This window comes from Protopterus annectens, chromosome 7.part0, assembly GCF_019279795.1.
Source record: "Protopterus annectens isolate FY-2018-M chromosome 7.part0, PAN1.0, whole genome shotgun sequence".
Classification (NCBI taxonomy): domain Eukaryota; kingdom Metazoa; phylum Chordata; order Ceratodontiformes; family Protopteridae; genus Protopterus; species Protopterus annectens.
The window spans coordinates 249,725,300-249,752,430 of record NC_056739.1 but is presented as its reverse complement, the minus strand read 5'-3'; the positions used below and the strand labels follow the sequence as shown (position 1 = coordinate 249,752,430).

General features: G+C 43.8%; 1 protein-coding gene across 1 annotated transcript in view; it reads right to left on the bottom strand.

Annotated features, from left to right (window-relative positions):
- The window catches only part of LOC122805805 (epidermal growth factor receptor kinase substrate 8-like), a 293,418-nt gene that overhangs the window by 22,172 nt on the left and 244,115 nt on the right, over positions 1–27,131 (bottom strand). The window contains exon 11 of the mRNA XM_044076069.1: positions 3,552–3,684. Within this exon, the coding sequence (XP_043932004.1) occupies positions 3,552–3,684 (133 nt within the window). The remainder of the gene's footprint in view (positions 1–3,551; positions 3,685–27,131) is intronic.

Genomic DNA, 27,131 nt, shown 5'->3' with positions numbered 1-27,131 from the left:
TGCTCACACTACAGCAGCTTCTTCCCATGCTGGGCAAGGAGTCTTGGCTGGTAATGTTGGACCTCAAAGAGGCATACCTGCATGTCCCTATCGGACAAGATTGCAGAAGATACCTCAGATTTTTGGCAGGTACAAAGCATTATCAATTCTCTTCATTGCCCTTTGGCTTATCTACTGCGCCCAGAGTATTTACGAAATGCCTGGCATCAGTAATTGCATACTGCAGACAATGAGGAATACAAATTTATCCATATCTGGACGACTGCCTGATCCAAGCGGACAGCAAGGCCATTCCTATTACAGCATCTGGCATTTGTAACAAAGCTGCTAAGTTGCCTAGGAGGGTACACAGTAAACAAAAAGAAGTCAAAGCTAATACCCTCACAAGACATAATATTCCTGGGTGCCAGCTTAAGTACAACGGCCCAGATGGCTTATCTCACGCCAGACAAACAAAAACAACTGACTCAATACTTCAAAAAGATGGCAACTTTTACCCAGCTCACTGCAAGGAAAATCCTGCAGGCATTGGGGTTCATGGCATCCTGCATTCAACTAATTCCACATGCAAAGTTGCATATGAGGAAATTACAATGGTACCTGAAAAGTGTATGGACTCAACACAGGCACAGCCTCGAAACAAGTATACCTCTCATTCCCTGCCTTCAAAGAGTTCCTATGGTGGGCTCAAGCATGTCAAATAAACAAGGGTCTTCCTTTTGTCTTACCTCCAGCAAACCAAACTATGACAGATTCTTCAGACTACGCCTGGGGAGCACACATGGCAGGACAGTGCATACAGGGCAAATGGTCTGCAAAACAAATGCATCTACACATCAACCAAAAGGAGATGCTAGCTGTGCAAAATGCACTTGACAGCCTTCAAGGACATCTTGCATCCAGGACAACTACTACTAAGGACAGACAACACCACAGTTATGTGGTACATAAACAAACAGGGAGGAACACACTCCTACCCTTTATGCAGACAGGCAATGACCTTGTGGAACACAGCATTGACTTACCAAGTACAACTGCAAGCACAATTCCTGCCAGGAAAGGAAAACATATTGGCAGATGAATTAAGCAGAAATTTGGCAGATCCTCATGAGTGGAGACTACACCCACAAGTATTTTCAATGATAACTCAAAGGTGGGTACGCCCAGACATAGATCTATTTGCCTCCCCCAACAATTGCCAACTACAGAAATTTTGCACAAGGACTTATCATTCCCTAGCCTGGAAAGTAGATGCCCTATCATTCAGTTGGACAGCATTGACAGTCTATGCCTTCCCACCACTACCTCTCTTGACCAAGGTATTACTGAAAGTCAGATCAGAGAGACCACAAATGATCCTCACTGGTACCCATTACTAAGGACCTTGACTCACAGCCCTCCATGGATCTTACCTCAATTCCCACTTCTGTTGACTCAGCAAAAGTCTCAGATCCTTCACAGTTAGCTCAGGACTTTAAATTTAGCTGCATGGAGAATACCTTGAACTATCAATCAACACTTCTCTCAAAGGACGTCCTGAATGTCATTTTGGAGGCCAGGAGGCCCAGCACCAGAAAAACTTACTCAGACAAATGGAAAAGATTTTATGGATGGAACCAGGCTAAAGGCCAAAATCCTTGGATACCAAACATTCCTCAAATACTGCAATACTTAACTGAGATGCTGCACAAAGGCCTTTCTTTCTCATCCATTAAGATCCATGCTTCAGCCATTTCAGCTCAATATAATACGGATCCTCCCATATTCTCACACCCTTTACTAAGACAGTTTCTCAGAGGTGCTAAGAATATAAGACCCCCAGAACACCCCCAATGCCAGCTTGGGACCTCAACTTCATTTTAGAAAAATTAACACTGCCTCCTTTCGAACCAGCCTTCTCAGGAGAACTAAATACTTGTCCTGGAAAACAGCTCTGTTGCTGGCTATCACCTCAGCACACAGGGTCTCAGAACTACAGGCACTTATGGCAGTGGAACCTTTCATCATTTTCCATCAGGACAGAGTCTCTTCTGAACTAACCCTACCTTTATGCCAAAGGTAGTATCCAGTGTGGCTTTGAATCAGACCATTCATTTACCCACCTTTTATCCAAACCCCCAGAATAAAGGAGAAAGACTTCTTCACTCTTTGGACATTCACAGACCGCTACGTTACTATTTGGATAATGCAAAGACCTTCAGAAAAACTGACCAACTCTTTGTATCCTATGCTGCAGGTTCACAAGGAAAGGCTATTTCAAAACAGGCCATCTCCAAATGGATAGTACATTGTATCTGCTTTTGCTACTCGCACCATGGGAAAGCAGTGCCTGTTAATATTAGGTCCCATTCTACCAGGGCTATAGCAACCTCAGCAGCCTTTCTCAGGGGGGTTCCAACCAAGGACATTCAGGAGGCAGCTACTTGGAGTTCAGTACACACCTTTACCAAGCAGTACCACCTTCCATTATACTCTAAAACCAGAGATGGTTTTGCCACTGCAGTTCTGCAGTGCATCCTAGCTTCACCTAACCAAGTTTAGTACCAGCCACCCATCCATAGCTTTGGGATTCAACCCAAGTGTGATGACTGCAGCAGTATAACACGATGAACATAGTACAGTTTTGTACCTACCATAAATGTAGATGTTCCAGTGTATATACTGCTGCAGTCCAGGTTACCCTCCCACCATCCCCTCTACATACCAGGGTGTTAGTTATAATTCCATGTACATCAATCTATTGGATGCATGTCTATATGGTGTATTTGCTAACAGCTAGTACTATTGTTTATCTACTAAGGTATTTTTGCATAGTTATTTGTATTGGGGCAAGAAAAACTGAAGAAAATGGCGTCGGCTGCCTCTTTTATCCCCCTGTCGCACTGATGTCAGGGAAGAAGTGACGACAACCGACACCATACCAAGACTTTGGGATTCGGCCGACTGCGGGGACCACCTGACGGCAGGATAACCCAAGTGTGATGACTGCAGCAGTATATACACTTGAACATCTACATTTATGGTAGGTACAAAACTGTACTTCTGCTGACTTTGACAATTAGTCCACATTTACTTTTATCTACAAGGCTTCCCTGGCTTTCATACCACCTACTTTCTGTAGTCTTTCAGAATCTCCAGTAGTTAAATAACTTGTTTACTATTGTACTTCCGTTGAACGCTTCCCATGTTTCACTGTCACACATGCAATAGGATATTATGGTGCCTCCTTAACTTATCTGATTCGTTCTTAATGTGACAATGAATGACATACAATAATGCCGCTAATGCTCTGAAGCCATATATTAGCACAATACATTGTATGGATCAGAGCCAGTTTTAAGTGGACTCCTTTAATTAGCTTAAAGATATTACACTTTAATCTCTGAGTGATCATTGCTGACTGCACTCCATTACATTGATAATAAGCTGATTAAAACAGTCTCTCTGAAAATATTTTCCATTGCTTCACTGTAAGTCATCTCCAGGTGGTTAGCATTTTTGCAACCAAATTAAGTGATGACAATGCAGCTTGTAGCATTTTACACACTTACCTCAGCAGGGAGCCTCATGTCTTTAAGCATAGCATACACCTCATTTCCTTCTTCAGGGCAGACACTTAGAATCTCTTGCCGGGAAAGCTGTAAGAGCTGCTCACCATTAAGTACACTCAGACATCTTACTGTGCTGTTGGTTGACAAAGAGAAAAGAAATGAAAACGCACTTAAAATTTTATTTCAGCAGTCATGTTTTGCTACTTTCATGTAAATACAACTTATGCACATATGTGCATTTTGGTTTCCTGCAATGTCTGAACCTTTATAAGTAAGTTACTGATTCAAAGATATTTTTTGTGATTAACCAAAACCAGTACTGTTAAGGTGAAAATGACCAGTTTTAGCTAGTAAAGATGGTCCTGAGCAGGCAGCTTTGGACTGTGTGAGTGCGTTATTTGAATAAACACACTGATCAAATTCCTAGTGGTAATAAACATTTTATTCATGTAAAAAAATGCATGCCTCTGCATGCATGCATACATGTATTTGCTCCCAACATGTTTTACATTAAAGCCTTTACTGTGTTAGAATTTGTACTGTGAATAATACATACTGTATGAAAACATGAGAACAATTGGTGCTTTAAGTTGAAGGAAAGCTTTGCCACCTAAGCTAGTTCTAGCTTGTGTTACTTTGACCAGAAGGTCAAGATGATCAGTAGCTAAAAAGTGAATCTTACATATTTTTTTATATCCTTAAAGGGAAACAAATGCATTAAATATGTAGCTTAAACACTGAAATGGGTATAATGCCCAATTACATTTCGCCATTAGCAAGAGACTCCAGTGCTACTTTATCATTGATACTGCATCCTAATATATTGAAGATATGATGGTTGTGTTTTTTTTAATACTGACAAGGCATCCGTCACATAGCCCACTGTCAATCTAAAGCAACTGCACAGATAAGCATGTCTGCTATTGAGTAATACTTCTGAAAGTCAGTTTGTGTCATTTGGGCATCAAGTTAGAATGTAATGTAAAGTATGAACCCTCTGGGGTCTTTAGCCTAGTAATTGCATATGGAACATTCTTTGTCTAGTATGTTTATAAGACTACTTTGCTCTTGGCTATATTCACCTTAGGCTTCTGTTTCCTGGACTACTGCCAGGCCTCATCAAAGATAGTTTTTGTGTTAAAAACCCTTCTATGTCTCAAGTTTCAAATGTATGAAGCGTCAACTGGATAAATTAAAAGATAAATGAAGACAAAGTTTCTACCTGATGAGTTATAAAAGTTTTATTTGTAGGGGGTGGGCATGCTCCCTTGCATTTTTCATGCAACTTTTCCAACCACAAGTCCTTTAAAATAATTCAGTGATCACATTCGTGTAGAAAAAAATGACTAGGCAAATTGCATCAGTGACAAACACATTGTTGGTGTAGCCATGTGAATAGAGACCAGTGTGGTGGTTTGCTATAAGTAAGCAGTAATGCAAAGTTGAATGCATTCAAGTAAACATTGATGAGTTGAAACCTCGTCCACATAAGAATTGTTAGTTGGTTGGGTCACAGTTTAAAAAGAAATAAAGTTCATACAAAGCAAGTGATTGGAAGGTGAAGGGTAGTAAGCTTTCCTGGAATCCCTGCGAATGCTACAATAATTAGTTCAAAGAAGCTAGTCAATGTCCCAGAGATTACCAAGGAACAGACTGCCCTCAGATGATATGACTATACCACAACTACTGTCCATGTGAGTAAAGTGGAATTCCCTTTTATTCACACGTTGCAATATTCTGTACAGCAGGGTTTTCCTCTCTCGCTACCTGAACGTCCAGCCAGTATACAAAAGTTTGCATCACTGCATGGTATGTCTGACTTGGCTAGCAGAGCATGGGGCATAAAAGTGATGTCTGCACACACCAGACTTCAGAACTTCTCTGCCACCAATTGAAATTACTGCCCTCTACTACCACCCTCCCTGCTGACAAAAGACCACGAGGCTATGGAGTGTTTGGGTAAAAAAGTGTATACCTGCAACTCTGGCTTTCAGAGCAATCAACTATTAGACACGCGTCTAAATATGCCTTAGCCCTTTTGGAGGACATTTCCAAACAGCTTTTGGATCTATCTGACTCTACAGCCAAAGCTCAACTGCCCTCCCTTGTTTCCCTGACCTCTCAGGTGCAGCTATGATGCTGCTGAGGCTTCAGCTTCTGCTCTAAGAAGGTATTCCTGGTTACACATTCAGCCTCTACCAGATGATTTTAGACCTAAACTAGTAGATACATCTTTAGACAATTCAGCTCTGTTTGGATCCAAGGTTACAGACTTGTTTAAGTCCTTTCAACAAAAAGGTAAGGAGATGCAAGACTTAAAGCATCTGTATCTCCAATTTCCAAGTTTCAAAGGAATTAGCCATCCAAGACCCGGTTTATCAGGAAGCATTCAGGTCCTGCTTCCTCTTCAGGCCAAGAAAAGCTCCCACAAACAATCCACTCCTGCCAGGGCAACTCCAACTGCCAGCCAGATGATGCCCTTTCCAGACAGGCAGGTAGTGTGACTGACTCCCTGCCAAGCTTGAATCCGCCTTCTCCTCTCTCCTTACATCTCTCTCATTGTCTCCAGCTGTGGAGACTCATCACTTTAGACAAGTGGGTGCTTTCAATAATAGAACACAGGTACGTCATGATCTGGATTAACCCCCCCTCAAAAAAGAAGGGGTATTTCCTAGCCCCCAAAAGATCAGCTCCACCTCTTACAACCAGTTGTGGACAACTTTGCTCTGGTTCTCAGTGGCATCCTCTCAATATCAGTTCTTGGCTTTGCCCTGTGGTCTGTCCACAACACCCAGAGTTTTCACCAAATGTTTGCCACCAGTGATTGCCTTCTGCAGGACTCAAGGGAGCCACATCTTCCATTATCTGGACAGATTACTCCAGGCAGACTGCAAACAGCCTCCCCCCTGCTCCAGATGCAGAAAACTATTGCCTTCCTGCAGTCCCTTAGGTTTCAGATAAATCACCCAAAATCCCATCTAGACCCCACCCAGGACATAGTGTTCCTGGGATGCAGAATTTGGACAGACATCATGAAAGCTTTCCTTCTACCCCAAAAGGTGGAAAGCCTGACTCAATATCTATTTTTGGTACTTCAAACCAAGGAAATGAGTGCAAATCAGTACCTCAGGCTCCTGGGCTACATGGCTTCCACTATTCCTATGCTGCCTTTAGCAAGACTTCACATGAGGAAATTGCAGTGATACCTAGGGTCTGTTTCAATGCAGCACTCCAATCCCCTGGAGTACAGTGTACCCTTCTTGCCCTGCCCCAAACAGGAAATACATTGGTGGCTGACTCAGATGAAGCTCAACATGGCCCTTCCACTCCAACCCCCAAAACCAACACAGGTCATATACACAGATGCCTCAGACCTCAGTTGGGGAGCTATGCTGGGGCTCCTAAAACTGCAGGGAGTTTGGCCAGAAACACACAGGAAAGAGTACATCAATATAAGAGAAATGAAAGCAATATTTGGCATTGAAGTCTTTTCATCCCAGGCTCCAGCAGGGTCCCCCTAAAGCTTTTCACAGACAATACCACAGTACTGTGGTATCTCAACAAGCAGGGTAGAACTGGATCTTACTTTGCAGAATAGCTCTCCTTGTGTGGGAACTGGCTACCAGTCATGGAATCGCTCTTCAGGCAGTATACATCCCTTCCCAACAGAACTTGCAGGCAAATTCCCCTAGTAGGTCCATGACAGTGTCCCACAAATAGATGCTACATAGGGATGTCTTCTTGGACTTTGTCCACCGATGGGGTACACCTCAGATAAACTTGTTTGCCTCCACCATGAGCAGACAACTTCCTTCCTCCTGCGCCAGACTGCCAGAACCCCTGGTGATGGCAACAGATGCCTTTTCAATTTCCTAGAAGGGGATGTTTCTCTATGCATTACCCCTCTTCCCTTTTGTTCAGAAAGTTTTGCTGAAGATCCAGCAAGACAGGTTGAAGATCTTGCTTGTGACTCCCTATTTGCCAAGACAGCACTGGTTCCCCCTCCTCCTGCAATTAGGCAAGGGCAATCACCATGAGCTACCACTCAGAATGGACCTTCTCACATAGGACAAGGGGACCCAAATCCACCCACAGTGGCAATCTCTCCACCTCACCTTGTGGGTGACAGGATATGAATCCCTTTCAGGCACCTTTACAATGAGGACATGCTCACTGTCCATGCAGCAGGCCAGGAAACATAATACCAGGAGATCTTGTGTATCCAAGTGGAAAAGATTCTCCATATGGTGTCTTAGAAGACAGTTGGACCCATTGCAGAGTGAGGTCCCCCTAGTGCTGTCCTATCTGTGTGAAGAATTCTCCATTAAGGCCCATTTGTCTGCCATTTCTATTGCCTACCACTGGAACCCCCATACCTTCCAGATTGCCTGTGAAACTGTTCTTTAAGGGGATACTTCATTTCAGGCCACCAAGGAAACCCATTCCACCTCCATGGGACCTGAACTATGTTTTAGAGAAGCTCACACTTTCTCCCTTTGAGCCAGCATACAAAGCTTCCCTAAAACACTGTAGAAGACTGTTCTGCTGGTGGCCTTGACCTCCGCTATAAGAGTTTCTGAGTTGCAAGCACTCATGGCTATTCCACTCTTCCTCATCTTCCACAGAAATAGGGTAACCCTCAGAACCAAGCCATCCTTCATGCTCAAGGTGGTCAATGGCCTTTCCTTAAACCAAGCCATCCACCTAGCCACTTTCTTTTCCACTCCACAGAGAGACAGTACTTCATTCCCTTGATGTGCACAGACAGCTCAGGTTCTACCTGCACAAAACCAGGAACATCAGACAGGCTGACCAATTGTTTGTCTCCTTTCACCTCAGGGCCCTGGGAAAAGCAGTAACTAAGCAAACTATTTCAGCCTGGATATCCAGGCCTATTAACTTCTGTTAAACACACCATTGTAAAGACTTGCAAGGCAGTGTTAAAACCCATTTCACTAGGGCAAAGGCCTCATCTAGAGCCTTCTTCAAAGGCCTGGACACTCCCACTATTCTTAAGGCAGCCATTTGGTCTTCTGCACATACTTTCACAAAGCATTACAAAATAGACCAGATTTCCAGGTCCAGCGCTAGATTCGCCAGGGTTATCCTCCATGGTTTCCTGGAGAATTCTTCTAGGCCACCTCCCCCTTCTTCACAGTGAGCTTTGGTACTCAACCAACTGTACAGAATACTTGAACATGTAAATAGGACATAGAAAAGTTGTGTAAAATCTTACCGTAACCATAGATGTCCTTCTCTTCCATGTTGTAGTAGTACTGATCTTTTTAATTCTATCTGGTGTTAAAAATGCTCTATGTAAGTATTTCCAGTTAAATATTTTCCAGTACTGTGTGATGTTCATCGTGTTTCACTGTTGCAGTCATTACACTTGGTTATCCTGCTGGCAGGCTACCCGCAGTCGGCCTGAGTTCCAAAGTCTAGGTCCGGTGTCAGTTGCTGTCACCTCTTCCCTGATGTCAGTGCGCCAGGGATATAAAAGATGCAACCGGCACAATTTTCTTCAGTCTTTCTTGCCGCGCAGTGCCCGAAGCAAAAGCAGTTCGCAAGTGCCGGTCGGACGACTCCTGAGATTTTCGAAACAGAGTTTCAGAACCGAAGTCTTTAATAAAGCTAAGTACCCCGTTGGGGAAACTTTTTCTTGCTCCAGACCGATGTCAGTAAAAGTTAACAATTGTATTTCTTGTGGGAAGCAAATACCTCATAAGGACTTTCACTCTTACTGTATTCCTTACCTAGGCCCTGATTACGACGTTACTAGTTGTCGGTTTTGTGCTAGATTCAACAAACGCACTATTAAACATCGGTTTGATTTTGCCTTACATTATTTTGGCCAAAGGTTTAACTATATAATGCCATCGGAACAACCAATGACCGGAATTCATAAAAAAGCGCAGAGACAAGGAAAAGGACAGGCATCTGAGGTCCAAAACTGACGAAGAAGCCTCTTCCAGGCAAGTCGCCAGTTTGCCGGTTCTCAGTGAGGCGCTTTCGCAGCCCCTGACACCCGCTACCTCAGAGCCACAGGCCGTATCCGAATCCCACGTGGAGAGAAATAGGCCTCTGGATACTCAAGGTATTGGGCCTACGGAAACTATTCCCTCAGATGGGTCCGGAGCTGCTGAGCAGGCATCGGCTTCTGAGGGCGTTTTCAGACCTTCACAGCTTACTATTAAGTCCTCTGCAGCAGCCAAAGTATAAAAGACAAGGAAACAAGTACAACATTCTCCTGGACAGTCATCTATGCCAAAGAAACAGATGCTTAAAATGGCCGAAGACTTAATTACTTTGATCAGGGGTTCCCATCCCCCTCCTGATAAAAGGCCTAGGCAAGACACTGATTATGATTCCTCTGACCAGGTTTCTGTTTCCTGTGATTCCTCTTCAGATCAGGGTTATTCTCTCCCTCCCTATGAGGACTCTGATGCTGAAGAATCTATACCTTCAGCCTCTCCACCGGAGGATTATTCTTTTGGGGAAACTCTTCACACCATGAGGGAGCATTTCCACTGGGAGAGCCAGGATTATTCAGAATCCAAGAAAAGGCTCAGAGATTTTCTTTTACTGCCTCAGCACAGGCCCCTAGCTATCCCTCCTGTGCTTGATATTATTGATGATGTTTTTTCTGAATCCAGTCTGTCTCCTGATACTTTACCCCGTGCACCAGTCGAGCCAGACAGGTATTACAGGGTCCCTGACTCTCATAAATTTCTTTATAAAAACCCTGCTGCTGACCCAGAAACAATTTCTCAGGGTCCCAAAGGGGTTAAGGCTTCCACCGCAAAAAACCCTGTCCCCTCTGATAGGGATTCTAGAGCACTGGATATATGGGGGAAAAAAGTTTACACTTCTGCTACTTTAGCTGTAAGGGCTTTAAACTGCCAGTTTCACATGCTGAAATACCAACAGTACCTTAGGTCTTTGTTAAAACAGAAAATGCTTACAAACTCGGAAAATCCTGACAATAAGGAAATGCAGGAATTATTGCAGGCAGCTGAACAAGTGGGAAAGCATACTTTGCAATGTGGTTTTGATTCATTAGAGGCTTCCTGCAGAGCCACAGTTACAGGCTCTGTCATTCGAAGGCATGCTTGGTTGAAAGAACCAAGTTTACCTGAACATGTTAAAGTAAAATTATTGGATGCTCCACTACAGCATGATACTTTGTTTGGTGTTAAGGCAGAAGAGGTGTTAAAGAAAATGGAGGATAAAGCAAAATCTATGCAGACAGTAAAAGATTTCTTACAGGTTCAACCACCTAGGTTTAGTAGAAACTGGCCTTCAAAAAATTGGTCTTTTCAGGTCTCAGGCCACAAAGAGGCAGATCTCAGCCCCAAGGATTCTACAGACCTAAACACTGGGGTGCTTCTACCCCCAAAGGAGGAGAAGACAAATCACAACCTTACAGGAAACAGTCCCAATGACTTCCCCCTACAAAGGCCAAGCACTTACCTTTTGGCAGCACCCCTAGGGGGAAAGCTAGCACTTTTCGCACAAAATTGGCACATAATCACCCAGGACAAATGGGTATTGAATATAGTTACTCAAGGTTACAGGTTCCACTTTCACACCCTTCCAAAATCAAAAGGTATGCCGAACCTGCCACAAAACCAATGGGCAGCGGCACAAAAGGAAATTGCTGCTCTCATGGACATGGGAGCTATTCAAAAGGTACCACAGCAAGAACAGGGACAAGGATTTTACTCAAGACTTTTCCTGGTACCCAGAAAGGACAAAGCCGGGAGACCAATACTGGACTTGTCAATCCTAAATACATTCCTGGATGTTCCAGAATTCAAAATGTTAACACTACAACAACTTCTACCCATGCTGGGCAAGAAGGCTTGGCTAGTTACCTTGGACCTCAAGGAGGCATACCTGCATGTCCCAATCAGACAATCTTGCAGAAGATACCTCAGATTCATAGCTGGCTCAATGCATTACCAATTCTCTGCACTGCCCTTTGGCTTATCTACTGCGCCCAGGGTCTTCACAAAATGCCTGGCACCCATAATTGCATTTTGCAGACAGAGGAACTGAAATATATCCCTACTTGGATGACTGCCTTATTCAAGCAGAGAGCAAGGACATTCTACTAAGACATCTGGCATTTGTAAAAACATTACTAATTTGCCTAGGGTACACTGTAAACGAAAAGAAATCAAAACTAGTGCCCTCTCAAGAGATAATATTCCTGTGTGCAAGCTTAAATACAACTGCCCAGATGGCTTATCTCCCGCCAGACAAACAAAGGCAACTGACTCATTACTTTCAAAATGATGGCAACAAAGACCCAGCTCCCTGCAAGAAAAATTCTGCAGGCCCTGCGTTTCATGGTATCCTGCATTCTACTAATTCCATATGCAAGACTGCATATGAGGAAACTACAATGGTATCTAAAAAGTGTTTGGACTCAACACTGCCACAGCCTGGAAACAATAACTATAATTCCCTGTCTACAACAGGAGTTTCTATGGTGGTCCCGGGCCTGTCACCTCAACAAGGGACATCCCTTCACCTTGCCCACAGCCAGGCATACAATAACAATGGATGCATCGGATTATGCCTGGGGGGCGCACATGGCAGGAAAATGTATTCAGGGCACGTGGCCCAAGGAACAAATGCATCTTCACATCAATCAAAAAGAGATGCTAGCTGTACAGAATGCCCTGACAGCCTTCAAGGATCTACTACATCCAGGACAACTATTACTAAAGACGGACAACACCACAGTTATGTGGTACATAAACAAACAAGGTGGCACACATTCATACCCCCTCTGCAGGCAAGCCATGACTTTGTGGAACACGGCACTGACCTATCAAGTACATCTGCAGGCACAATTCCTGCCAGGAAAGGAAAATACACTGGCAGACGAACTAAGCAGAAATCTCATGGATCCACACGAATGGAAACTAAATCCACAGGTCTTCAGCATGATAACAAGGAAATGGGGACGCCCAGACATAGATCTTTTTGCCTCCCCTCACAACTGCCAACTACAGACATTCTGCACAAGGACTTATCACTCACAAGCATGGAAAGTGGATGCTCTTTTATTCAGCTGGGAAACCCTGAAAGTTTATGCCTTCCCTCCACTGCCTCTTCTTCCCAAGGTACTCCTAAAAGTCAGACAAGAGAAGCCAAAACGTATCCTGATTGCCCCTGACTGGCCACGCCAGCACTGGTACCTAATTCTAAAAAGCTTGTCTCAAGGCCCAGCCTGGCCTTTACCTCAAATTCCTCATCTACTGACTCAACAAAACAACCTAATTCTATGCAATCAACTCAGAACCTTAAATCTGTCTGCATGGCAGATAATAGTCACTCAAACCACACCTCTCTCTAAAGCTGTTATGGATGTCATTTTAGAAGCCAGGAGGCCCAGCACTAGGAAATCCTATGCAGAAAAATGGAAGAGATTCTGTGCTTCGAACCAGGCCCAAGGACTCGAACCACTTGTTCCATATATACCTCAGATTTTACAATACCTAACTGAGATGCTGGACAAAGGCCTATCCTTTTCATCTGTTAAGATCCATGCCTCTGCCATTTCAGCTCATTACAATATGGAACCTCCTATTTTTTCACATCCACTACTAAGGCAGTACTTCAGAGGAGCAAGAAACATAAGATCCCCAAGGAGAGCACCAATACCTACTTGGGACCTCAATTTTGTTTTAGAAAAACTCACACTGCCTCCTTTTGAGCCAGCCAACACAGCTGATATAAAATTCTTATCATGGAAAACTGCTCTGCTCCTAGCAATAACTTCAGCAAGAAGAGTCTCAAAGTTACAGGTACTAATGGCAGTGGAACCTTTCATCATTTTTCATCAGGACAGGGTCTCTCTCTAAGGACAAACCCAACCTGTATGCGAAAGGTGGTTTCTCGTGTGGCTCTTAGCCAAACTATTCAATTGCCGACCTTCTATACAAATCCCCAGAATAAAGGGGAGAGACTGCTGCACACCTTGGACATGCACAGGCAGCTACGATTCTACTTGGACAAAACAAAAGCCTTCAGAAAAACTGAGCAGCTGTTTGTAGCTTATGCTGCAGGATCACAAGGAAAGCCTATCTCAAAGCAGACAATTTCAAAATGGATAGGACATTGCATTCGCTTTTGCTATGCACAACATGGCAGATCAGTGCCTAAGGGCATTAGGCCACATTCTACAAGAGCAGCAGCCACTTCAGCAGCTTTTCTCAGAGGAGTACAAACCAAAGACATTTTAGAAGCTGCAACCTGGAGTTCAGTGCACACCCTCACAAAGCACTACCACTTACCTCTCTACTCTAAATCCAGAGCAGGCTTTGCCACTGCAGTCCTGCAGGGCCTGGTAGCCTCTCCCAATCCTATTTAGGCCCAGCCACCCAACCTCAGCTTTGGGATTCTACCCAAGTGTAATGACTGCAACAGCAAAACACGATGAACATAGTACAGTTGTGTACCTACCTTAAATGTAGATGTTCGAGTGTATTCACTGTTGCAGTCCAGATTACCCTCCCACCATCCCCCTTTTCATTGCTGGGACTTTTCTGTATTTCTCAACTCTATACAACATATTTGCTTGTAGATGAAGGAAATGTTTATTTTTATTCATGCTTGTTTTCTGGCATTATTTTTTCCAGCCTTCCTATTTGGGGGCACCTGACATCTGGGGCAAGAAAAGCAGAAGAAAATGGCGTCGGTTGCATCTTTTATACCCCTGGCATACTGACGTCAGGGAAGAGGCGACAGCAACCGACGCCGGACCTAGACTTTGGAACTCGGGATGACTGTGGGTAGCCTGCCAGCAGGATAACCAAGTGTAATGACTGCAACAGTGAATACACTCGAACATCTACATTTATGGTATGTACACAACTGTACTTTAGAGGTGTAATTAACTGATAGTAATATGTTAGTTTTAATTTCTTCTGTAAACTGCAGTAACTGACCTTTTGTTAAGAACTGCCAGTATAATGGTTTGGGAATTTTTATATGTTATTAACTCTTTATATAGATTTGAAATGGAATTTTTCTTTTCACAACTATTATATATAAATTCATACAGAAAACTTATTAGATTTGGAATATCTTTAAATGAGGAATTAATTAATCTGCATAAATCTTGAGTGTACATTAGAATGCTTTGTAAGGTTAACCAGTCCTGTGTTGGAATATTGTAAGCAGTTTTTATCATATGTATATCTAAAACATTTAATTTATTTACACATTGAAACCAGCATAAGAATCCATTTTGTTCCCAGGAAGTTGTTTCCCTATATATTTTGAGGAAAGTTCTTAGTGATGGTAAATGGGGTTAAAAGGTCAAACCAAAGTTTTAGATCTATGTTTGCATTGATAAGTTTCCTAAAGGAATTGATGTAATGGTTAATCAGTGTTTTAGAAGGTTTTGTTATATTATATTGTATACTTATGCATAGTATGTACGGGTAAAGTTATTTTGAAGCTTGTTATAATCATCCCTTTACTGAACATCTTGCTAGTCATATAGATGAGGGAAATCAGAAAATAGTTGGTAACGGGGCCTCTTTTATCCAGCTTTAGGGATGGGGCTAATGCAAGCACATTTCAAGTAACAGGACACCAGTGAACTATTGAGTGAATTAGGCACAAGTGAGAAATTCAGATGTGCCATAAGGAAAAAGTGATCAAGCCCTTCAAATCCCTAATGTGTAAAGCTACATCTACATACCCAACTAGTTAACTCCAAGATCAATGATGACTCAGAGATGGGGAAATTCTCCAAGGTATAGTAATATTAAATTGGTATATATTAACTCCTCAGAGTTTCAAGTATCCTACCATGCTGTCCTGAAAATGCAGTATTAACCTGTGTTAGGACTTCCAAATGTGTCCTTGCTTTTTTTTTTAGAACTGGGGAATATTTTAGTGTATGAAATGTATCGGCACATATATACAAAAGATGAGATGGATCTGTTCCATGCATCTAGTTCTTGTATAGCAATGTTGTTATAACCTTGGAATCGAGCATTCAGGTAGATACATTTATAGATTTAACTACTACTTTTGCTAGTGTCACCCACAATCCATTGATTAGTACATTTTACATATAAAGCTTTCAAGATATTTTGTAAATAAGATTATAGCTTAATTAAATAATAAAAAAGTCATGTTTGAATTTACAAATTACGGTAATATAGTACATAAAGGGTCCATCTTGGGTACTTATCTTTTGTTTGTAGTTGGTACATTTGTACTGCAGATGTACTCTACTTTATGTATGCCAGTTACCTAAAATAGGAAACTGTGACATCAAGGTTATTGTCACCTAAAGTTCCATAATTTACCAGGTATTTTATGTCAGACCAATTCTGATAACCTAATGACAAAACATATCATTTTTGAGGTTTCTCTTCTCTAGAAAATGTGTATGCTTAGAACTGGAATGCCCACAGAGATATCTTACTAAAAGGATACAAGGCTTAAATAAGTACTACATGGAATGACTCCGCAATCTGATGGATACAGAACATACCAGGACTAAGAGGTGAACTGTGTCTGGTGGGTAAGGCATCTGCTGACCCAATACTGTTACTGCACAGTCAAATGGCATTAGAAATACTGTCTGGGATCTAAACTTCATTGTAAAAGCAACCATAACAAATTGATTTAGAGGGACGGGTATATCTCAGAGGATACCACTGCTCTGGAACAGACTCCCTAGCCAAATAAAACAAACTTCATCCTTGTCCATATTGAACCAAAACTTAGATCTATGGATGTAAAATTGAAAACTTACCCTGGGATTGTCTCCTGTACTACTAATGAACAGAGCCAGCTCCTAAATGCTTTTAATAGGTTCATAAGTGTGTACTAGGCTAATGGTCCTGGAGCCTTTACAAGCCTAGGCCATAGGATTACCCTGGCATCGTGCCACCTGACCTTAGTTCCTAGTGTCTCTGTCAAGTAGAGACACTGGAGTGATCCCCGTGGTGAATTTTTAATTTCCCATCCACTCATCAAGATTCCTCTTGAAGAGGGCCAGTGAGGATCTCTACTTGACATGTATGGGAAGTCTATTCCATAGTATGGGCAATCTCTGGGTTATGAACCTATCTCTCCAGCATGTTCTGTTGATTTGTGGTAATGAGGTTGAGGTCTCTGGAGTGTGTGGAGAGGAGGGATTGGGATTTAGAGCTGGGTCAGTTGTGGCTTTGTCAAGCAGAGATCACCTCTAAGTAGGCAATATGAGAGAGATAATAGTTGGAGTTTTTTGAGTCTGTCCATATAGGACAAGTGTTTAAGGCCTAGGATCCTCTTTGTGAGGTACTTTTGTGGCCTCTCCAGTTGTTGCAGGTATCTAGTGAGGTACATGCCAAATGGGGCATTGTACTTGGTGATTGGCCTAATGAGGGAAGAGTAGAGATAGACAATGACCCCTTTCTTCCTGGATGCAAAACCCTTAATAATGAGATGTGCCACATATAAGGACTTTCTGACCACAGTTGCAATGTGGTGGTCAAAAGTGAGGTTGCTGTACCTTCTGTGTTCAGTGGACTACCATCAATGCGATAATTCAAGGGAATTGGGTTTTCCCCAAAGGGGATGATGACACATTTTTTGGCATTGAGCTTAAGGCCATGGTTCTGACACCAGTTGTTGGTGTCCTCGAGGCCTTTCTGTAGGATGTCAACATAACTACGGGAGTTAATATTAGCTCCCAACTTGCAATCATTTGCGAACTTTGTCAGCCAGAGTCCCTTCATGTTGGCCTGGACTTCACAGAAGTAGATACCAAACAGGAGCGGACCCAGGACCGAACCCTGTGGGACTCCACTCGTGACTGGTCAGCAGTCTGACTTGGAGTCAGCTACTTTCACGCTATGGGTTCAATCTGAGTGCCAGTTTGCAACCCACCTAGTGATATAGGGGTTGATGCCTAGCTTAGTGAGTTTTTCTAGGATTCCTGAGTGGGGAATGGTATCAAAGGCCTTGGCCAGATCAAGGTAGGGTGTATGAACCACCTTGCTTTCATCCACAGCTCTGGTGACTGACTTAAAGAAGTCAATCAAGTTGAGCAGGCATGATCTACCCTTCACTAAATCAAACTGTATGGGGTCTAGAGTTTGGAGATTCCCTATATCCTTGTTTATTAGGTCTATGATGATTTGTTCCATAGCTTTGCTTATCAGACTTGTCAGACTAATTGGGTGAAAATTCCTGGAGTCTGTAGTTGCTCCTCCTCTGTGGAGAGTGATGACTGTAGCAGAGCGCCATTCAGTAGAGACAAAGCCTGAGGTGAGGCTCTTATTGAACAGGGCACACAGGTGAGGTGCCAGTTCACCCTATAGTTCATGTAGAACACAGCCAGGGATATTGTCAGGTCACATAGAAGCTGTATTCTTGGCCTTGGACAGTGCTGTTTTAACCTGTGCAGTAGTAATACTGGGTGCCTGGCAATCTACTGGTATTGTGATTTGTCCTTTGTGGGGGGGGGGCTAAAGTTATCACTGAATCTGTCGGCCAGTATATTGGCAATATCTGCTGATTTGGTATAGGAGGTACCATTGTGCAGTAGCTCAGAACAAATCTGGGTATTGCCGTGGAGATTCTGTAGATAACTATAGAAGGCCTTGTGGTTTTCTTTACTATTGCTGCTGCAATTCTGTTTTCATAGCTAGTTTTAGAGGATTTGATTAGGGATCTCAACCTTTTGTTGAGGCTGATAAGGGAGTTTTTCCAGTCTTGGGACTTCGCCTTATTCGGCATCAGTTTTCTCATTCTGTTGTAGAGTTTGTTTATGGCATGGGACCACCCGATTGGCTTCCCTTATTTTTTTTTTGAGGAGAGAGTATTGGTTCTATTGGGTATGGTGAGATCCATGCATTTGTGTACATGTTTTTACAGTGCATTGGTGTATGATTCGGTGGTCATGCAACTGTTCTCCATTTGCATGGGTGGCGTGAAGTTAGCCACCTCTGTTTTTAGCAGGCCAAAGTTAGCTTTGGTGAAGTTTTTCACGGTGGTTACCTTTGTGGGGGGGGGGGGGGATTTCCAAGGTGATTAGTTTGTGGTCGGATCTAACCAGGGAGGAGTTGACTGTTGGTGTAGAGCATTGGTCGCCCATGTTAGTAATGCCCAGGTCAAGGATGTTGCTACCTCTATTGGGGGTAAGAACGAGCTGGTCCAAAGCATTGGAATTAATGAATTCCTGAAAGTATTGGGCAAGTGTATTGGTACACGAGTAGTTTCCCCATTTAATTGAGGGAGTAGTTGAAGTCGTCCAGTATGAGCGTGTTAGGTTGGACCTTAATATTCTCTAGGGTGCTTAGGAACATGGAGTGTGAGTCTTGGGACATGGTTGGGGACCTATAGCAGGCTATGAGCCGAATCGCTGTCTTACCAATGTTAGCTGCACCTGAAGTATCTCGGATGCATTATTTTGGGCTACCAGTCTGGAGGTGTGCGCATCCTTTATAAATATGGAAACACCCACCACCTTTGGAGCTTCGGTCCAAGTTCTAGGGCCGAAAAGTGCGGAATGACTTATAGCCTGGTAGTGCAGGGGTGCGATCTGCTGATTTGAACCAGGTCTCTGTTACAGCACAAATGTCGATGTTCTCCATTCTAAGGAGTGCTTCGAGTGAGTGAATTTTGAGATCTAGACTTCTAGTATTGAGCAGCATGATCATCAGATTGCATTTGTTTGTAGCTGTTAAGGTGGTAATTTGGTCTTTGGAAAACCGCCTAAAAAAGGCACTATAGGGGTGGCAAGAGCCTTGGCCAGTATCCGGAAGTCCGGGGTGACAGATGCAGATCATCTCTGGCAAAGCATCGAGGTCCGTTAGCCATGTCATCCCACGCATACAGATACTAGATCCCCTTAGAATGACACCAAGAAACTTGGCCAATTGTTGAAATCAATCATTTCTGCTTGTACTGTGGTATAATTCTGGGTGATGGTAGGATGCTGCTCAGGGTTAGAGTTATACCCGTCTGGGCTACATAATCCAAGAGCTCCTCCATGTCTCTTTTCATGTAGTCCAAGGAGATATGTCTCAGGTTATTCACACCCATATATACAATGACAGAGTCATATTTGTACCTGTGGTTGAGGGACATGAGTGCATGCGTTATGTAGTGCATCCTGGCTCCTGACAGGCAGCTGACTGTTACTTTCTCCTTATTCAACCTAGTGAATGGGACATCAGTGTGCCTCACTATCGAGCCACCTATGACTAGTGTGTAGGGCATGTTGTTTTGCCTTAGGGGCTTTGGTTGAGTGGCACACTGTTTAGGAGAGTTTTGTGTCTTGTGATTAGTATTGTGGTGGTCGGGTGCATTTCTGCCTTGGAGGTTTCTGCTGTTTGGGTAGATTTTTATTGAGAGCCTTCATGAAGGTGGGTGTGTGGTTTTATGTGAAGGCAGTGCTGGTGTGTGTTTTGGAGGGCTGTGTGTTCCATGTGGTGTGGTGCAACTGATGACCTACTCCTCTTGACCAGCTGTTCCAGTCTTGGCTGAAGAGTGCTTGGCATCCAATTTGGATATACAAGTGCACCTCTCACAAGTCTGAGTGTTGGGAGGTAAGAGGAGAGGGTTGTCAGTGTACATGAGGCAGTTGCTACATTGCCTCAGGATGCCCAAGTTCACCAGGTTAACAGGAGAAAGTATATGCCTGGAGGGGTGGGTATTAATAAATACTGGAGCTGTTTCCTTGTAGAACGTTTAGTGCTGATAGCACTTTTGTGTGCTACAATAATTGCTACAAAAAGTCTGGTAAAGTGCTAAAGTAATAAGCTAGTAAAAGTGCAGGAGAGGAGAGAACTAGCAGATCTAATGGGAAAATTGAAGAGCAGACTTTGGCACTGCTCAGAAGCTTGCAAGCAGTCCTGGATACAGCAAATCTGTATCTGGACTAGATTAGTTACAGGAAAGGTGGAACAACCGCAGATGTGGACTTTTAAACCAGAAAGTCGAACGAGATGGAAAACCTGCCCAAATGTCCAATAAACTATAATTTCTGGGCCAGAAACCACTCCTCTTGTTGTAGATAGGCTACCTAGTGCTTACCATTCCCACTGATAAGCTAGAAGGCTTCCCTCAAACACAAAAAGGCTTAAGGGGCTCAGAAAAGCTTACTAACAGTTCTGGATACAGCAAATCTGTATCTGGACTAGACTAATTACAGGAAAGGCAGTTAACAAGCTTAGATTTTTTTTTCAGAAAGCAGCTTAAACAGCACTAAAAACAATTCAAGTGCAGTGCAAGCTAGCACACTTGTGTGTGTAGCAGTATTAAAGCAAATACAGTTTAAATAAATGGAATTTATTCAAAATGTATTCTGAACTAAATTCAATTGTTGTTTTATTCAACTCTGAACAGTTAAGAAGTGCCAAAAAAAAAGTTGTCTTACCATAACGTTCCATCTGTATTGTAGATCTTTATTCATTCATTACTGTTAGGACTTCAGTTCTGTCCTCAGAACCGACACTGCCGTTACCAAGCTCACGCCAGCCAAAAACTCTCAGCTAAGACCTACCCAGAATGCCCCTCTCATAGTCTCTTCAGATTGAGTTTGCCTGCCATTATAGTATAGAAATACTAATAGTGGTAGTAGGAGGCTCTGTCTGAGCAGATACCTTAACTAATAAGGAAATCCTAAAGTCCACCAGGAGTCCAGGCAGGGGGGGAAGGAGGGTGGGAAGTGATGAATGAAGATCTACAACACAGATGAAACATTATGGTAAGACATAACTTCTTTATCTGATGTTATAAATCTTTATTCATTCCTTACTGTTAGGACTAAGTACTCAGCTACTTGATTCCTGGGTGGCCCTAAGGAAGGACATTCCTGAGCACCATAGAACGAAAAGATGTGCATCCCCTGGAGGCCAAGTTCAGTTTGTAATGAGTGATAAAGGTATGAGGTCTTTACCAAGTGGCTGCTGTGCAGATATCATCCATAGAGCCTTTGGAATGAAAAGCCACTGAAGCAGCTATAGATCTAGTAGAATGAGCCTTTATTTTGGAAGGTAAGGACATTTTGTTCTGATGGTAGATGAAATTAATGGTGTTTCTGAGCCAAGAAGATAGTCATTTTGGAAACAGGCTTACCCATTCTGGGTCCTACAAAGGCCACAAGCAACTGATTTGTTTTTCTGAAAGATTTAGTTTTGTCCAAGAAGAAACAAAGTTGCATATGAACATCGAGATTATGCAGAAGGTATTCCCCTCTATTTGAAAGGTGAGGAAAGAAAACCAGTAGGTCAATAGATTGATTAATGTAAAAAACAGTAATGACCTTGGACAAATAGCAGGGTCAGTAAGTAGGGACACTCTTTCCCTATGAAAAATCAAGTAAGGTCTCTTGACACTCAAGGCCTGCAACTCCGATACTCTTATCGCTGAGGTAAGGTCTACTAGAAGAGTTTTCCAAGACAAAAAAAAATTATATCACAGGAAACAGAAGGCTCAAAGGGAGAACTTGTTAATGACTGAAGCACCAAAGTCAAGTCCCATGGCTTTATAGGGGGCTTGACAGGAGGTTTAATATGTAATACTCCTTTCATGAAGGTTTTGCACAGTTGTGACATAACAGAGGAATTGTCAGTTCCATTGTGAAAGTTTGCAATAGCTGCTAAATGCACTGTAATTGTTGATGCTGAAGCCCCTGCATGTAACAGGGTAGTGAGGTATTGTACGATCTTCTGAATAGGCATGGAAAAAGGGTCTGTTATGTTCTTTGGCCCATCTAGAAAACCTAGTCCACTTACTGGAATAAATTTTTCTGGTGGAAGGCTTGTGTGAAGCCAGAAGGATCTCGCTAACAGGGGATGAAATATCAGGAAGCCTGGCAAGCATCAGAATTGGAGAAACCAAGCTGTGAGCTTGAGTCTGTGGAGATTGGGGTGAATCAGTCCCTGAGGATGAGACAGCAGACCTTGGGATTGATCCAGGATCCACGGGCTGAGAATCAGGTGAGGCCATAGGAAAGGGAACCAGACTTGATGGGGCTAATATGGGGCAATAAGGATCACTCTGCTTCTCAACCTTTGAGTCTTCTGAAAGAATTTTGGGATGAGGGGGGGAATGGGGGAAAGGCATACAGTAGACCCGGGGGCCAATCGTGCATCAGAGCATTCCTCGGTGACTCCCCACTGAGGGGAGATCAGGGCAAAACAGCTTCTGCATTTGTTGTTTAGGGGAGAATCATCCAGGTTGCAGCAAGGCCTGCCCCAACAGCAGCAGATCTGATCCACTATTATAGGATTGAGGGACCACTCATGAGGCATCAAAATGTTCCTGTTCAGATTGTCCGCAATAAGATTGGAACTCCTGGGAATGTGCATTGCTAGGAGAAAGTGGTTGGAAGCCATCACCCAATGCCAAATTCTCATGGCTTCCTGATACAGGGGGTAGGACCTGGTTCCGCCGTGTTTGTTGATGTACCAGACGACTGACATGTTGTCTGTTTGAATTGCAATGGTCCCATAAGGAAAGGATGTATGGAACACTTGCAACACTAAGATAACTGCCCTCAATTCCAGGACATTTATGTGCAAATTGGCCTCCATAAGGGACTAGGTGCCTTGGACTGTCTTTCCTTGGAAATGTCCCCCCACACACACTAACAGGGAAGCATACGTGGTCACCGTGGCCCTGGGCTGGGGAAGACAAAATGGTTGACACCAAAGATTTGATTCTGGCTTCATACACCAAAGCATTTGTTTCTTGCAAAGATTTGTAACGCGTATCATGTGGTCAAGTGGGTGAGTTAAAATCGACCATTGTGATGAAAGGAGCCAATGCAATAGTCTCATGTGCAACCTCGCCAGTGGTACCAAGGCAATGGTTGCTCCCACAGAGCCCAATAGATGAAGTACAAGGCATGCCGGTACAAATGTCTGTGGGAGGAGGACTTGAATCTGGTTATTTTTGAAAGCCTGTGAGGAGGGAGGGAAGCTTGACAGGACATTGTGTCAAAGATTGCTCCACTGAATTCCAGTGCTCTTGTTGTAGACGTGTGATTTGTCCATGTTGATCATGATACTAGGCGAAGAACAAGCCCTTGATTGTAAGAGAGACTGATAATGAGAAGATTCCTGGTCATGGCGGTAAGGAGCCAATCATCTAGATGTGGAAACACCTGGAATCCTTGTAGTCGGAGATGAGCTACTATGTCTGCCATGCATTTTATTTATTTATTTTTATTTTACACTTGTTGACTGGGATAGTCTGACTGGATGCATATCCATTTTCAGTGTAGGCCCAGGGAGAAAAGCTCCAAGGTAAGCAGTTAAGATTACAGATACAATATTTACAGTGGTTACATACCTAAACTAATTATACAAGTTCCAAGGTTAGAGATAATCTCGAGTGTAGGTCAGGATTAAGTAACACAGGTAAGATAAATTACTGTTTTTAACTCATTTGGTGAACACTGTGGGGGCTGTTGAGAGACCAAAGGGGTAGTACCCTGAACTGATAATGATTGGCTCCCAGCCAGAAGCAGAGAAATCTCCGGGAGTGTTTGTCCATCTTTATGTGGTAATACATGCCCTGGAGGTCTATGGAGCACATTCAGTTGTCCTTCCCCAGAAAGGGGAGAATGGACTGTACTGTGACCATCCGGAATTTTTGAGGTTTGATAAATTTGTTTAGTAAACTGAGATCTAGGACTGGTCTCCAGTCCCGTCTTTTTTGGCACTAAAAAGAACCTTGAGTAAAAGCTGGATCCTTTTTGGTCTGGTGGGACTGGTTGGATGACTCTTTTTCTTAGCAGCTTTTCGATATCTAAGGCTGCAACCTCCCTCTGACCAGGTGGGACATCAGAGATTTGTTTTACGGATCTGGGAGTGAGGTCAAAAGGGATATGATAGCCTCTGGATATTATCCTCTGCACCCATGCATCCGTTGTTATGAGTTGCTAGGCCTGTATGTGCAGGGAAAATTGACCCCCAGCTGCTTCCAGAGGAAAGCAATCAGGCTGCTGTTCATGAGCGCTGGAAGGGTCTGCCAGAGAAGGGATTTCTAGTGCCCTGGTTACTCGGACCCCCTCTGCCCCAAAAGGGGTGTGTTCCAGATGAGTTGCCCCCTCTGCCCTGGGGGGATTGCTCATCATGAGTGTCACAAAAAGATCCTTGGGACTTCTTGATCCACAATTTTCCTCCCCTCTGATTCCTGCAGTAGGACTTCTGGAGGGGCATATGCCCACAGCAGACAAGGTCTTTCCATCCTTCTCACTAAGTGAAATTGTGTCTCTTACTTTGGGACCAAAAAGGGAAGATTCGTCAACAGGTATGTTGACAAAGGAAGATTTAAAGGGGTCCGCGAAGTCACACAAATGCATCCAAGCATGCCCTCTCATAACGGTTCCTGATGCAACTGCTAGAGCTGCCCCCTTGGTAGTGTGAGAAATCAAGTGCATTGAGGAGTTTGAGATTGATTCCAAGATAGCTAGCTGAAAGGCAACAGTATCACACACATTTTTTAAATTAGGTCTCTTTGGAGGAGAGGAAAGTGTGCCAGGTAATTCAGCAACCAGATGGCAAAGGTCGCTGAAGTGTAGGTCTGCTTCCCCAGTCTGTCTATAGCTCGAGACTTCCTGTTCGGGGGATGAACAGTGGAACTATCTTCTGCCCAGTTCCCTCTTGGTGGCCACTGCCATGACCATGGAATTGACTACCAGTTGTTTGGACCAATTGGGCTGGTCTTTTGGGGTGGACAAACTTTTATTTGGCCTCTGGGAGATGGGTTCTATGTTGTCCAGGGCCTTCCAGGTACGCTGCACAATAAGTTAAATGAGCTCAACTGCAGGTGGGGTCACCCAGGAAGTAGCTGGCCAAGCATGGAAATCCTCCAAAGAAGGGTTGGAGGGCTTCCAGTCTCCCCTCTGCTTGAGGATCTCAAGAATGTCTCCAAATGAGACGTCTTCTGAGGGGACCATAGGGTCCCTTCTCCCTCATCACAATCAGTGTCTTCAGTGATGGATTCCTCAGGGGAATCAAGATGCTGCCTCTTGCAAAGTTTCTTCCGGGGTGGCTCCCCAGTGGCATCTTCTGAGGAGGACTCCGGAGAAAGTGTTCCCTTGAAGGGCAGGTCTTGCGGCTTCCATGCTTGAGGTTCCAGAGTAGGAGGGTGAGACAGCTTCAATCTAGAGGGGGGTTCTGGTTCCGATGCCAATGATGTCAACTGCGAGCCTACTGAAGCAAGGACCCTCTCCATCACCTGGAAAGCAGGCCCACCCGAGGAGGGATGGGAGCCTGGAACCGAGAAGGACAACCTTAGAACTTGGGTTGCACCCCACCCTGAGAAGCCCACCTCCAGGTGAGGAAATCTGAGAGGACCGTCAGCTGACGGGAACAGTGGCCATAGATGGTGCCACAGAAAAAAAATCAGTGCCGAACTAGCTGCCATGGTGCCAACAAGCCCAATCACTGCTTTGAGAGTGCTCCCATTCCAAAGGAGCCATGGTGCCAAGAGTAATCGGTGCCGACAGGGAAGCTTCCGCTCTCGGTGCCAAGACAGTATGTACTGGGATGGCCATCGGTACCAAAGTCTCCGAAACCCAGTTGGAGGAGGATAGACAGGAGAATACACCATGAAAGCTTCCACTCCAAAGGGGAGAGAAGACCTGGTCTGGGTGGTTAATTCTCTAGCTGCCAGTAGCTGGTCCAAAATGCACACTACATCCTGTTTCGAAAAACTCCTGGTGGATCTGAAGGACGCTGCTGATGGGGAGTCTGGTGTCTCAAGAAAGGGACTAAATTGTTGTCCCAAAAAGGGGTCATAAGGAGAATACCTAGTTCTTGGAAGGTGCTTGATCTTCAGAAATGAAGGAGACATTACCAGAGGAGCCGTGTAAGACATCGGCACCATGGCCAGGGAAGATGCCGATGCAGGTACAGTAGTCTGGGCCTGTGTCACAAAATTGGCACTGTGGGGGATGGTGCCAAGGTTGGTACAGTGGAAGAAGTCTGAGTCAAAATCGAAGGCGGCACTGAGGGAGAAGACAGGGACCCTGGTGCTGAAGTTGTCTGCACCGACGGTGCAGGAGAAGCCCGGTGTCGACTTGGTTCCGAGGAGGACAGGGATGTCGGAACTAAAAGACTGTGTTTCTCCTTATGTCTTTTAACGTCTTCATGCTTAAAAGGTGGTGAGACCTCCATCCCAGAAAGAGCCTCAGCAAAGGGTGATTTTAGCATACCCTTAAGGATGTTTGTTCTTGTATTCAGCCAATGTATGGTTGCTGAAGCTAGAACAAATGTTGCAAGAAACATTATGGTGGTCAACACCCAAATAGTAAACACACTGGGAATGGCCGTCAGAACTGGGCAACTTACACCCACACTTAACACATTGTTTGAAACCAAGCTTGGCCTTATCCACCATAATACACAGTATAACCACACAACAAATTATATAAATAAGAAGATGTGAAAGAAAGCACTTTTTTTTTGTACAGGAAATAGGAAAGAGTATCAACAATGGTACTAAGAAATACCAAAAGGTAATAGAAGGGCCTACTAAGGCAGGGAGAGAGGGAGTAGTACCAATGATGGTACGAAAGAAATACCAAGGTAGTGGGTA